Raw genomic sequence first — 13,934 nt, 5'->3', positions numbered from 1 at the left:
ATACATATATTTTTTAAACAATTTATTATAAAAAATAATTATTTTAATTTAAGTTTTTAAAAATTATTACTTTTTAAAATTAATCGAAAAATATCTATTTATTCTTCTAAATCAATCTATTGTTTCTAAATAAATATTAAAATTTTATTTTATACTTTTCAAAAAAATTTAAAAAATAGTTTGACATCTATTTAGTATTTATTCATGTTATTTTTGACACTTGAAACCGTTACTCTTACTGCTTACTACTATTACCTACTACCACTACTAAGGAACCCTACTAAAGTGCTTGCAGTCGCTAAACACTCGGTACTCAGTCTGCAGTACCAATGCTTATTTTTCTACAGCTATTTCTTAAGGGCTGCCACTGCTGTCCCCTGCTACAGAGTTGTTACTTTTAGCAGTAAAAACTACACTTTATTCTATATTATTTATTTTTTAATGGCTACCCACTACTTTTTATCTTAATAACACAAACTTTACAGTTATTTTTAAATTTACTTGAAATGAATATACTGCAAACAAACTTGAAACTTGAAAACAGTTCACTGCGTTTTTGTGAATTGCAAAACCAAAACACAAACAATAACAAAATATATGAAATACTTAGCGACCAAAAAAATCGGCCAACTGCTTAAATCAATCAGGGCGTTGACAAAAAACTGTCAAGCTTTTTTTTGGCTTGATGGTTTTCTGTTGACGTCCAACGCACACGAACCGAAAACAAAATGTGAAATGAAAGTTAGGCACACGCTAATTGGAATCATGTGTGAAATACGAATTTTTTCGAAAAAAAAAAAATCAGAAAAAAATTGATTTGCATAGAAAATCAGCTATGCACTCGAAAAAATTTCAATTTCAACTATTTTGCATGGAGAGAAGAAAAATAAATCAATTTACTAAACCACGCCCAAATTTTTTGCAACAACCAAAACAAGAAAAAAAAACAAATTTTTAGAAATAAAAAATTTGGACGTACATACGTAACGACTCTTAATGAAAGACAAACAAATTTTTTATTGCTCTCCAAAGGAGGAAGACGCGAGTGTATGGCTTTGCATTTACTAAAGTAAAGTACAGTTAATTTGCGCTCTCGCGCTCTTCCCACACAAATTCACTCTTCGTTTGTGAGAGCAGTACTAGCGTTCATTGGTATAATTGAAAAGCCAAAGTGTTAAATTGGTTAACACAGTTCCAAAATGCACTAAAAACACTCTGTATAAACACAAACCATATTTTACAAACACTCTCTTTATCCTATATATACAATAAATGATCAAAAAATATATATTTAGACTTTCTCCGCACCTACACCGACAACAAAAGTTTTTTGACAGCTAGTTTGACAGTTGTTCCAAAAATTGAGAAATGTTAAAATTTCTATAACTATTAAAAACAACAAGATTTACAGATTATAAAAAATTTAAAAAATTAATTCTGAATTTATTTCGAAAATGATTTTTGAAAAACTTTTAAATTAATAATTATTTAATAAAATTTTACACATAATTCAAAAAATAATTATCTGAGAAAAATGTTAATTTCGAAAACATTTTTCAAAATTTTGTTTGAAAATTTTTCGAAATATAAGAGTATACAAAATCTTTCAGAAGATATTTATTTAATAAATAAAAACTCTATGCAATATTTTTGTTAGCATAAACACCTCACAGAACTGTCAAATCGCTGTCACTTCACCGCACACTGCTTTCCAAAATTTTTCGCTCACGCGCGTTCCGCTACCTTTTCCCACACAACACTTTATACAATCTACTAAACACGCTTCCAAGCACCACTCCCACCTTACATAATACATTTCAGCAACATACATACATATGTGTCGTTGTCTTCAATGTTGTCTTGGTTCTTTTTTACAATATCTCTTTGTAAAAATTAACTACTTTGTACTAATATTAAAAAAAGTGAAAAAATATTAATAAACAATTTTTGAATTCTCTCTTTCCCTACTTTGCCTAAACCGGAAATAAACTTAAAAAAACACTTAATGTCAAAATAACACAAACACCAACAATATTTTTAAACCGTCACAAATGCAACCCTGCAACCTTTAAACGCATACAAATGAAAATGTTTTGAATATTTTTGTGTTTGCACCAAATGTTGCAAATTCCAAAAAAATAATACCGTTACACAAAAAATATATTATATAACAATAAAAAAAACAGTTGGATTTGGTTTTGAATTCCGAAGATGGAGGGGATCTTTCCGATTTCATAACAAATGGCGAGTGGTATCTGCTTGGTTAGTAAATTTTACTATAACTTTTTCTGTGTGACTTTTGAATGTTTTACGTTTTCTTTCTTCAAGTGTAATTTTTCGAAAATTATAATTGTCTTTTTATTTTGAAAATGGCTGTGTTAATAAAACTTGCGACGCTGAAATTATTATTTCTTATAATTAATAGAAAGTATTGAAATTAGTACATGAAATTTATTTGTATGCCTTGTAGTAAATTGAGATCAAAAATAGTAGCAAAAAATATCAATTTTATTTTTTAAACAAAGTTGGAGATTTTAGGGTTGCCAATAAAACATTATTTTAAAATTAATTAAAATTAAAATTAAAATTAAAATTAAAAATTAAAATTAAAATTAAAATTAAAATTAAAATTAAAATTAAAATTAAAATTAAAATTAAAATTAAAATTAAAATTAAAATTAAAATTAAAATTAAAATTAAAATTAAAATTAAAATTAAAATTAAAATTAAAATTAAAATTAAAATTAAAATTAAAATTAAAATTAAAATTAAAATTAAAATTAAAATTAAAATTAAAATTAAAATTAAAATTAAAATTAAAATTAAAATTAAAATTAAAATTAAAATTAAAATTAAAATTAAAATTAAAATTAAAATTAAAATTAAAATTAAAATTAAAATTAAAATTAAAATTAAAATTAAAATTAATATTAAAATTAAAATTAAAATTTAATTAATATTAAAATTAAAATTAAAATTAAAATTTAATTAAATTTAAATTTAAATTAAAAAAAAATATTCAACTAAAGAAAATAAAATAAAATTATTACCAATCAAAATTAAAAAAATATATATAATGACATTAAATAAAAAAAAAAAATATTTAACAATCGATTTAGATGCTTTATTATGTGTATGGCAAACTCGAAAATCCCCACTTTTGACAAACTTGTAATTTGTACATAAGTAAATTTATTTTATTTTTTGGTAGAAAGTAATTGCATTTGAAAATTTGAATTTTTCACTAAATTGTTTTTCTGTTTATGATTTCTCAATGTATGCTGAATGTTCTTAATTTCGTAGCTCCAATTCACTTCTCACTAATCAAGTACCTTCTCTCTCTCTATTTCTTTCTCTCGCTCAATTTGTTGAACAACAAAATTCTACTACCTTCTCCCCTGCAAATTTGCAACTTGTGTTCCCCTTAACCTCAAAAATTGTATATTGCCAAATATATATATATATATATTCATGTATATATTATATCGATAAATGAATAAAACCGCACGACATTGCAAAAACAATGGACTACATGGCAAATGACAGCAATGCCTGGCAAGAAGAATACCATCGTCTACGCCTGCTGCCCGGAACCCTACGTGGACGTCACATTCACGATACAAATCCGACGGCGTACATTATATTATTTTTTCAATTTAATTGTGCCGTGTGTGCTGATATCATCGATGGCTTTATTAGGATTTACACTACCTCCCGATTCGGGCGAAAAACTAACATTAGGTGAGTAGCCACAACAAAAAACAAAATTTAATTTGATTTCTTCATTTAAATTGAACAATTTTTGAGATATTACACATATTAATTTACACACGTATATAAATTCTCTCAAGTAACATTTTCAGATGCGCAGTTGCCAAGTAACGGTATAATAAAAGTGTAAAGTGGTAATTAATATTTTTTTGTTGAAAGTTTACAATAAATAATTGCAAAAAATGAGGTTATAAACGATAACGAATTTTTTGTATACCAGCGCAGCTCTAAATACCAGCTCAATCTGCGGTAGCGAAATGAGGAAATGCTGGATGTTATTAAAAATAGACAATAATAATAAATTATTTCTAAAAATTCAAAAATTTAACAAAAAATCTGCATGAAATTAATTTATATCTAATTATGGTTAAAACTGGTATGTCTCGTGTAGAAAAATGACGAGTGAGCCTTTTAGGATACTCCAGTGCTTCTTTATATCTATACATAACAAAAACCATTCTCGGATTCCCAAGATAAGTTTCCTTTTAGCTTTATACTGTACTTGGTTAAATTCAAGAACCTCTTCATTGATTATCGGTTCAAAGTATATTAAACTACTAGAGCTCCTCAAATCACATACACTTTCTATATATGTATGCGCTTGTCCTAATATAAAAAATATATCTCACCTATTAGGTTGAGTGAACCACATCTAAGCTAAGGAGAATACCTTGTCCTTTGGAGCTTTTCAAATAATTGAGTTATGACATCTTCCAAGTGGTCGTCTGTCATTTCCAAAGTCTCAAGTGTCAGTTTTTCATTCTTTATACGGACGAGACTACTCGTTGCGAAAATCTTATCATTGTATCTATCTGTAGCAATCCAGCAGTTTATAATATCACATCTTGGCTCTAGTTCGATAAACATAGTTATGAAAATTGAGGTGGGGTCTGTGCCACCTTGAACGGAAAATCGGTTTCTTTATGGGAAAATAATATATTATTTCTTAACATAGAACCGAAAAAGCTCAGTAGCCTTTCCAAGCCAGGGCACAAAATTTTCAATTCCTTTAAAATTCCTTTAAAATTGACATTCTTGACAGGATTAGCGAATCCACTTCATACATATGTATACAACTGCTATATGAAAGGTGATCCATTTCGAGGTTCCCTACTTTTTTAAAGAAAAAAACACAGAAAATGAAAATTTATGGGGGAATGTTTATTATCATTCGAAAGAACATTCTATGGCATTACTCTTTTAAAAACTATCTCTTTTAAATGTTGGTCGTGACTACGTATCAGATGGTCCATCCGTTTAGTCCATATTTCGATGACTCGTTCGAGCATTTCGACTGGTATTTGGCGAATGAGACGCGTGATATTTTGCTTCAAGGCCGTAATCGAATTGGGATTGTCCGCATAGAATTTAGACTTTACATATCCCCATAAGAATATCACACGATCTTGGTGGCCAATCGACCGACTCAAAACATGAAATTTTCTGGGCACCTACATACGTGTTATCTCAATAAATCCATTGATTGATGCGATGTTTGGGAAGTGGCACCGTCTTGTTGAAACCAAATGTCAGATCACGAACTAACGATCGCCATTGGTGGTTTCGTTCTCACCGGCATCATCAAACCACACCCAACCCTGTTTTTTCTGGTTGAAATGACAGCTCTTGAATCTCTTCAGTTTACTCTTCATAGCCTAAAATAGGCCTCGCCACTGAACATAAGTTGTCCAACTTTTCAAGAGCCCGCGAATCGATGTCGCTTGAGAAGGTCGAGCGCCAAAACGTTTCATACGTCTGTCCGAATTACTGCGGACGGCGCTGAATAGTCTCTCCACGGTCTTCATATCACTCTCAGCCATGGCCGCTATATTTTCTTCACTGTGTGCTGGACGTGGTCTATTCGATCGAGTATTATCCAGTAATTAATACTGGTTCCCAAGATATGTGATGGTGTTGCGAATAATACGCTCAGTAGGAAGAAAAAAGGACCTCTACTTGGATCATCCGATATATCTTGAAATTTAGTTCGAATTTATTTTTCAGAAAACTATTGTAATATTAGAATGAACCGCTTAAAAGTAGAGTCCAGGAACTATGAACTCTTACCAGCCTCAAACGAAACCTCCGAAATTGTTATACTCTCCATCATGTTTCTCCGTTATTTATTGAAATAGGTAGATAATATTGTGTATCCCTCTCTTAAACGGAGAATGAATGTAGGCGGTATCTGAAAACCGCCTTTATAGAAACAGAATAAGTATACAGCAAAAAAGGCTCTGATCGGAGATAGTAGATTCCACATTTGAATATACTTTAATATATATGTAGATACGCTGAAAAAAAATATTTCTTAAAAATATTTTCCATGTCCAGCTTGAAACCATAATTAACACTTACTAATTAAACAAAAATATTAGTTTTAAATATTTAGAAACAATAAATGATAAACGCAAATATTAAAATAGATTTAAGAAAAACTTAAATGAAAACTAAACAACCTCAAATCCTGAAAATTTTTGAAACTCCCCAAAACGCCAACTATCTCAGGACACCGGAAGTGTCCTTCTACACTACATATTTGCAACCTGAACAGGATAACCTGCTTACAGCAGCACCAAGCCAACCAAAGCTTTATGCAACTTTATATAGTAACTGTTACTTTGTAAATTAATTTTCTTTCCAATAGTGATTTCTTCTGTTTTAGGTCTACAACCAAGACAAGCTGTTCATTTATTTAGAACTCGTATGCAAATATATATTTTGTGTGTTAATTTTGGCGAGTGTATTTTTATTGCAACATTATTTTTATGGGTTTCTTTTTTTATTATCTCTGATTGCAGGCGTAACTATACTTCTATCCTTAACAGTATTTCTAAATCTTGTTGCTGAATCCATGCCGACAACGTCGGACGCTGTTCCCCTTATAGGTACACTGCAAAAAGAAAATTTAGTTGAAAAACAAAATCACAATTAGATTGCTATGAAGTAAAAAATCAAATAGCAAAACAAACTTAGTTGCATTAGATTTATGGAAAATCATAACCACTAACATACAGTAAAAGATCTCATACATTTCATAACTAGAAATTTGTATGTCAACAAAAGCACACCAACTAACCACACACATTATACACACTTTGTACACATTGTATTAGCTGAATGAGACTTATTTAAGACACTGCATTTTTTTATTTATTTATATCTTTTCTAAGGCATTTTAATTTAATTTTTTTTTAGTTTTGTGGAATATATAGTTTTTGTTCAATTTATTTTATGATATGAGCTCTTGGTGTAAATTCTCATTAACACAGCACACGAAAAATAATATAAAATAATTAATTATCAATCAATATTAATAAATAATTAAATATTATTATTTTTGGTCGAAACGATATTTTCATCTAAATTTGAAATCTGAAACGCAGTAAACATCGTTTAAGTACTACTTGCTTTATTATTGGTGGATAGAATGACAGAAATATATGTCAGTTTGACATATGACAGGCTCATCTGGTATTCAGTTGACATGTCCATTCGCTCTTTTCGATCTGTTGTAGCGCATTTGATATATGAATGTACTTTTTTTAAACCTAAAATTACGAATAAAAAGTAACACTTCGCCGCCTTCAAAATATGTATTTGAGTGGAAATGTACTTTAGATTAGTACACTAACACTCAAATAGAGATGAGCCGCGATTTCTCGGTCAGACCTTTTCAGGAAATTCGGTATATTTCAAAAAAAGATGAAACTGTAGAGTTCCGTTTAAATATATATGGTATAAATTACTTAGTAAAGATAGTATAGTATCGATTACTTAGTTAATTTAAAGCGAGGAACTTAATCTGCTTCCTTCAAATACTGGTAATGAATTCCTTTAAGATTTGAGTATTTAGATACTGTATGGCATGCCAAGTAGTATGTGATTGGCGTTGCAACCGTTTAGCCGGTTATAGCCGAATCGACGATAGTGCGCCAACTCTCTCTCTCCTTCGCAGTTCGGCGCCAGTTGGAGATCCCAAGTGTAACCAGGTCGCTCTCCACCTGGTCCCTTCAACGGAGTGGAGGCCTTCCCCTTCCTCGGCTTCCTCCGGCGGGTACTGCATCGAACACTTTCAGGGCTGGAGTGTTTTCGTCCATTCGGACAACATGACCTAGCCAGCGTAGCCACTGTCTTTTTATTCGCTGAACTATGTCAATGTCGTCGTATAACTCGTACAGCTCATCGTTCCATCGTCTGCGGTATTCGCCGTTGCCAATGTTCTGAGGACCATAAATCTTACGCAAAATTTTCCTCTCGAAAACTCCTAGTGTCGTCTCATCTGATGTTGACATCGTCCAAGCTTCTGCACCGTAAAGCAGGACGGGAATGATAAGCGACTTGTAGAGCTTGATTTTGGTTCGTCGAGAGAGGACTTTACTGTTCAATTGCCTACTCAGTCCAAAGTAGCACCTCTTGGCAAGAGTTATTCTGCGCTGGATTTCGAGGCTGACATTGTTCGTGTTGTTGATGCTGGTTCCCAGGTATACGAAATTATCTACGACCTCGAAGTTATGACTGTCAACAGTGACGTGGGCGCAAGACGCGAATGCGCCGACTGTTTGATGACAGGAGATATTTCGTCTTGTCCTCATTCACCTCCAGACCCATTCGCTTCGCCTACTTATCCATGCGGGAAAAAGCAGAACAAACGGCGCGGTTGTTGCTTCCGATGATATCAATATCATAGGCGTACGCCAGGAGCTGTACACTCTTGTAGAAGATTGTACCTTCTCGGTTTAGCTCTGCAGCTCTTATAATTTTTTCCAGCATCAGATTAAAGAAGTCGCACGATAGCGAGTCACCTTGTCTGAAACCTCGTTTGGTATTGAACGGCTCGGAGGTGTTGCTCAACTGGCGTAGTACTCGCCATTAATTCAATCGCAGTATGCTTTAAGAAATTTGGGATTATCTATATTTTCAACTCTAGGCTGGTGGCTGGCTCTAAGGCTTGTGACAGTTTATATTAACTTAGAGATCTTATAGTCCGCTGATTAGTTTAGTTCTACAGCAGGTTAATATACTTAGATCTCAATACCGCTCGTACTTTAAGTCATGAGGAATTTGGTTCGGGCGGGCGAATATTGAAGTAAATAATTCCATTATACCGTTTGTTTTTAGAAATAGAATGAGACAATAAAATATTGACGAGTATTAATAAAGTCCTTTGCAAATTGATGCGTTTAACAGATAAACCCTTAGTCATTTAATAACCTTCTTCAAATACATATGCATATTAGTTTTTTCATCGACCATTTTATCATTATTTTGTATTGTTTAATTAATAATCCCCAGTTTCTTCAACAACAGCCATAGAGTCTTTCATAAAACGATTTATTTAAGGGTGCCTTGTATCAACCAATTTCAATTCGTAATTTATTTGCCGTGTCCTTGAATGATTTCATTTTTTCGTTTAAATTTTCATATCAATTTTTCAATACCGTTCATCTGGTGAAAAAATTAGCATTTTTGATAATATCGTCCCCCTTTGCAGAAACATTGTTTTCTAATTTCAATGAATTGTTCAAGGACACCACATAAAAACGCGTTTTGCATAAAATGTCATAACTTTGACAATTATTAGTATGTTTTTATGTTCTTGAGCTGATTAGGCATAGTAATACGCAAGACGTATACCTAGTATTCAATCAAAATTTCTCTACCTCTACAAAAAATCAAAAATTTCCCCACTTTCCCACACCCCAACATATATAGCACCCTAACCGATTGGAACTGCAACCCCGATTAGTGTCACTTAGTTGGTAGAGGTCCTTTGAAATAATTTTTCGATTGAAAATCTTTCGAAATTAATTTGACGATAACGTTTTGAAATAGGTTTCTCTGCATTTAAATTGTGTTTAATACTCGGAACTGATTATTATTATTTACTCATAATTTCTGATCGTTCAGCTGTGTAGCTATCCGTTTAAGATGTTTCCGATTGGATTCATTTAGATTCGTCGGCAGGTCCTGACAATGCTGTTTACGTTTTTTTGAAGTTCTACAATGAGAAGTGTCAATGAACAGATGTCTAATGAAGAAAATTCGATCTCTTCTCGTCCACTCAGACACATAGTTGTAATAAAATGAGACATATCGTTTCGATCGTTTTCCATTTTCATTGGAAAATTAATTAAAAGTAATAATTGACAATTATTTTAATTATATAAAACATAATAAAGATTGATAATATAATATAATACTGTCACAAATCATCATTACACGTAATATATAAATAAAAGCAAACATAAACTTTCATAACTGCTCAGTGGTTACGCTCATCGAACAAGTAATTCCTAAATCATTCCGGGAAACTCCGGACTCCAGCACACACAAACCGCATTTCAACATTCACTTAATACAACAACACTTCATTACAGCTATCAATTTTCAATTATACTTATTGTTTGTCTGCTCTTTTTTGTGTTCCTTTAATAACACCGTTATACGTCAATTTTTCTAAATATTTATCTCAACGTTTTCTGTTGTCACACGAACTCACTACTTTGAGTAAAGCAAGATGTCGTCACCAGCACAACCAAGCACTTCCTGTGAAAGAGAGATGTGCAGTCATAAACAAAAACAAAAGAAAATACAACAAAAACAACCCAGTTATGAAACCCAAATGTTAGCAAGCAAAATACCAATATACCAATCACAAAAAAACAAACAACAAAAACACAAATGAAGAAACGTCAAAGTGCATATCTAGCAGCAATTTACTCGTAGCTCTCATTTATGTATTATTCATTTATATTTATTCATTTATTTGTTCTTTTTTATCCTTTCTGCTCAATGAAGTGTTTTACTATTAACGCCATGACACTTTTTTATTGCATTTTGATTTGATATTGTGATTAATATGACAGATGAATTCCTTTTTGCTGATGATGAGTGTATGAAAGTCATGAATAAACAAGATGATGATGAAGACGAAAAAGACTTAGTTTGCTTGAATTAGTTGTATTTCTTTCATTTATTTTAGTTGCTAGTGATAATTAGCTATTCTCCGCTTTAAGTTGATTGATTAACATTGGCAATTTGTGTGGTCAATTTGTAATTATTTAAGTCAAAATGTGATTTATATGGATATAATGACTATACATATTAATTGATTATGCAAAAAATGTCCCTGAAATTACGCGGTTTATGACACATCATTATTTAATTGTTCGCTCTAAAACTATAATGGGAGATGATATAAGGATCGTATACATGAAGTCAGTGAGCGCAGTTGGAAAAATGTACCTAGTAGTCATATAATCTGGCATCAATCTGATATTGAAGTGTGAGTCTCAGTCTATTCACCTAGCTACCATGACGCTTAGAATCTGGAAGACAATATTCCATTATTTTACCTTTTTTCTGGTATACAGTGTGAAGCTAATTCTTAGAAACTCCGCTGAGAGTAAAATGATTTAATAAAATATAATTTGTGAAAGTGTGGTCATTAGTTTGAGTAGAACGCTTCAACATTAAGCTTTGAAACTTGGGTATGCTGCTAGTGCTAGAACATATTAATATCAGCTCTAGAACAAGGTTAGATCACCTTTTTTCAGCATTGATTTATCCCATTGTCATCCATGGATCCTTATCGATCCTTATCTTGTTACATTCCGCGTCAATATGTTTACCACAGTCGGCTTGCATTGCGCACGACAACGCCAGTTGGAGATTTCAAGCTTCGCCAGGTCTACATCCACCTAAGTTTAGGTCGTCCTTTTTTTCATCGGCCACTGGATAGATCGTCGCCATAACCCAATAACTGGTGCCTATTAAAAAAGATAGTGCCAGTACGGTTAGGACCTGCAGGACGAATTATGTTCTTAAGCTTTATGATAAAGAAATCGCTCGATAAGGGTCGTCTTGTTTAAAACCTCGTTTGGTATTGAACGGCTCAGAGAAGTCCTTCCCTATTCAGAACTGGTGGTAGCGCTTAACGTCATTTTACATAGCTGTATAAGTTTTGTAGCTATCACAAATTCAGACATTGAAGCGTGGAGACGATCCCTTTTTGTGCTATCGAAACCAGCTTTGAAATCGACAAGAAAATGGTGCGTTCGATATGTTTTTCTCGTAAATGGCTGATTTACCAGTTCGGAACCCACGCTGATAAGGTCCAATCAGATTGACGCTATATTTAGAATACTGGTCCCGCGGTAGTTGAGGCATATTGTGAAATAACCTTTCTTATGGACAGAGCACAAACCGGTTCCAGTAGTTCGGCATGAGTCCAGAGAAAATTAAGATTGAAAGATTAAACGAACGAAATTGTTATGATAACACTCTCTACGAGTATATCCCCATTCTATTTACCATATGGTTTCAACTTAATAGATCACAAATATGTGTGATACTGAAATTACCCTCAAACTGGTTCCATATCTAGTGGTTTCTTTGTTAGATATACATATTTGACTGAATAATAGGTAAACAAGATATTGATGAAAAACAACAACAAGTTGACCACAAAAATTGTTCAATAATTTATATATTTTGTATTTTTTTTTAATACTATTCCCTTTTATTTTCGAACTACCCTATACATATTGAAAATGTATATATATATATTTTCTTTATTATTTATATTATTTAAATAATTTCACAAATAGGTGCATATTCAGTTGCAAAGCATTTCTAGAATGCACATAACAACCTAGAATCCTACATAACCCCACTAAAAACCGAAAAATAGCAAATTGTAAATATTTATTTAAAAAATAAACAGAATCCAACCAAAAACCTTTATTTCGCTACCAGCCCTCAATCACTTCAAATATGCAAAACAAAGAATCAAAATGAAACAGAAAAAGATAATTACAAAATATACAACAACAACGTAAATATTAAACGAAAAACAACAAACAATTTACAAAAAACAACTAGTCAGCGTACAATAAAAATTTGTCAGCAAAAACTTTCACCGTTATCTTACAACATAGAAATAAACGCTAATGACATGTCGAAACCAATTAGTGCCACAAAAATAAACGTATATCGAGTTCATTATATGTAAATCTTGCGCTTTCATTTGCCTCAAATCTCATGAGTACGAAGAAACAAAAAAACGCGTTTGTATATATCTACATGCTAGTATTGATACTTACATATATTTATATCCTACCGAAAAATGCATATTTTTACTCGTGAATGGTATTTTTACAAAGTCAATATATAATCATATAACGTTTTTAGCTGAGAATCCGTGCGATTTTATACTATACATATATAAAGTTGTGTGTCATTTGATACTTGGTAATGATTGAGGAAGGAAACTGCGTTGAAAAATATTAAAAAAGAAAACTCTATGAAATTTTTTTAAGAAAAAGTGTACACGTTGAAATAAACAGATCTTATATATTTCTTTTGAAATCTATAAAACATGAGCGTGATCCATAATTGAATAAAAATATATTAAAAATTATTTTGGTTTAAAATTTGGCCTACGTTCATGTTTTTTTTAATAATACTTACATATCTTAACCCAAACATACGCACATAAAATGTCATTACCCATCATCGATTCGCATTTTTTGAAAAAGAAAACGAACCTAACCTCAGAATGTGTTTGCATTGAGTTTAGAAAAAGCTGCGTTGGTAGGTATATAGGCTTACTAAGCTCTGTAGTGTTATTAATATCAAAATATATAATTTTTTTATAAAACTTATCTATTTTCCCTTATTTTTATAATATACGTACAAATATTACCCGAAAATATAGTACTGATATCAAAATAAATGCTGCTATTAAGAAACGAAGGTATTTTTGGTAATCTAACCTAAAAATACTCGGTCGAAAGCTTAAATTCTGCTGAACCCTAGTAAACTAATGAGTTAAGTTAGAAAATTAGTATAAAATTCACTTCCGACATTGAGAAAAAATAAGAAAGGGAGAGAGGGAGGGTAATGAATTTTTATGAATATTAAATACGAAGACAGTGGATATTCAACAAGTTCTAAATTTCGATTGAATTTGTAAATTTTGAAAGAATTTAATCTTATTGATATTCAGCTAGTACCAGGTCTGCGGAATATGCAGTTCGAGGGATTACAAATCTCATAACTGTTTGGTTGTGCACCTGGGCCCTTATCCCCCAATGAATTGCAAAATAATCCTCAAGTATATAATCCGTATAGAACCTCTAGCCAGTTAACGTTAAGGC

General features: G+C 31.6%; 1 protein-coding gene across 5 annotated transcripts in view; it reads left to right on the top strand.

Moving 5' to 3' along the window:
* The window catches only part of LOC105219235 (neuronal acetylcholine receptor subunit alpha-7), a 585,197-nt gene that overhangs the window by 534,829 nt on the left and 36,434 nt on the right, over positions 1 to 13,934 (top strand). For 3 of the 5 annotated variants that reach the window (XM_054228333.1, XM_054228334.1, XM_054228336.1), the window contains 2 exons: positions 2,187 to 2,262; positions 3,547 to 3,741. In XM_054228333.1, the coding sequence (XP_054084308.1) occupies positions 2,187 to 2,262; positions 3,547 to 3,741 (271 nt within the window). Of the gene's footprint in view, positions 1 to 2,186; positions 2,263 to 3,546; positions 3,742 to 6,572; positions 6,660 to 13,934 lie in introns of all 5 variants that reach the window. The other 2 variants (XM_054228332.1, XM_054228335.1) reach the window with 1 other exon arrangement.

Source organism: Zeugodacus cucurbitae, chromosome 3, assembly GCF_028554725.1.
Source record: "Zeugodacus cucurbitae isolate PBARC_wt_2022May chromosome 3, idZeuCucr1.2, whole genome shotgun sequence".
NCBI classification, from domain to species: domain Eukaryota; kingdom Metazoa; phylum Arthropoda; class Insecta; order Diptera; family Tephritidae; genus Zeugodacus; species Zeugodacus cucurbitae.
This window is presented reverse-complemented; position numbering and strand designations above follow the sequence as displayed.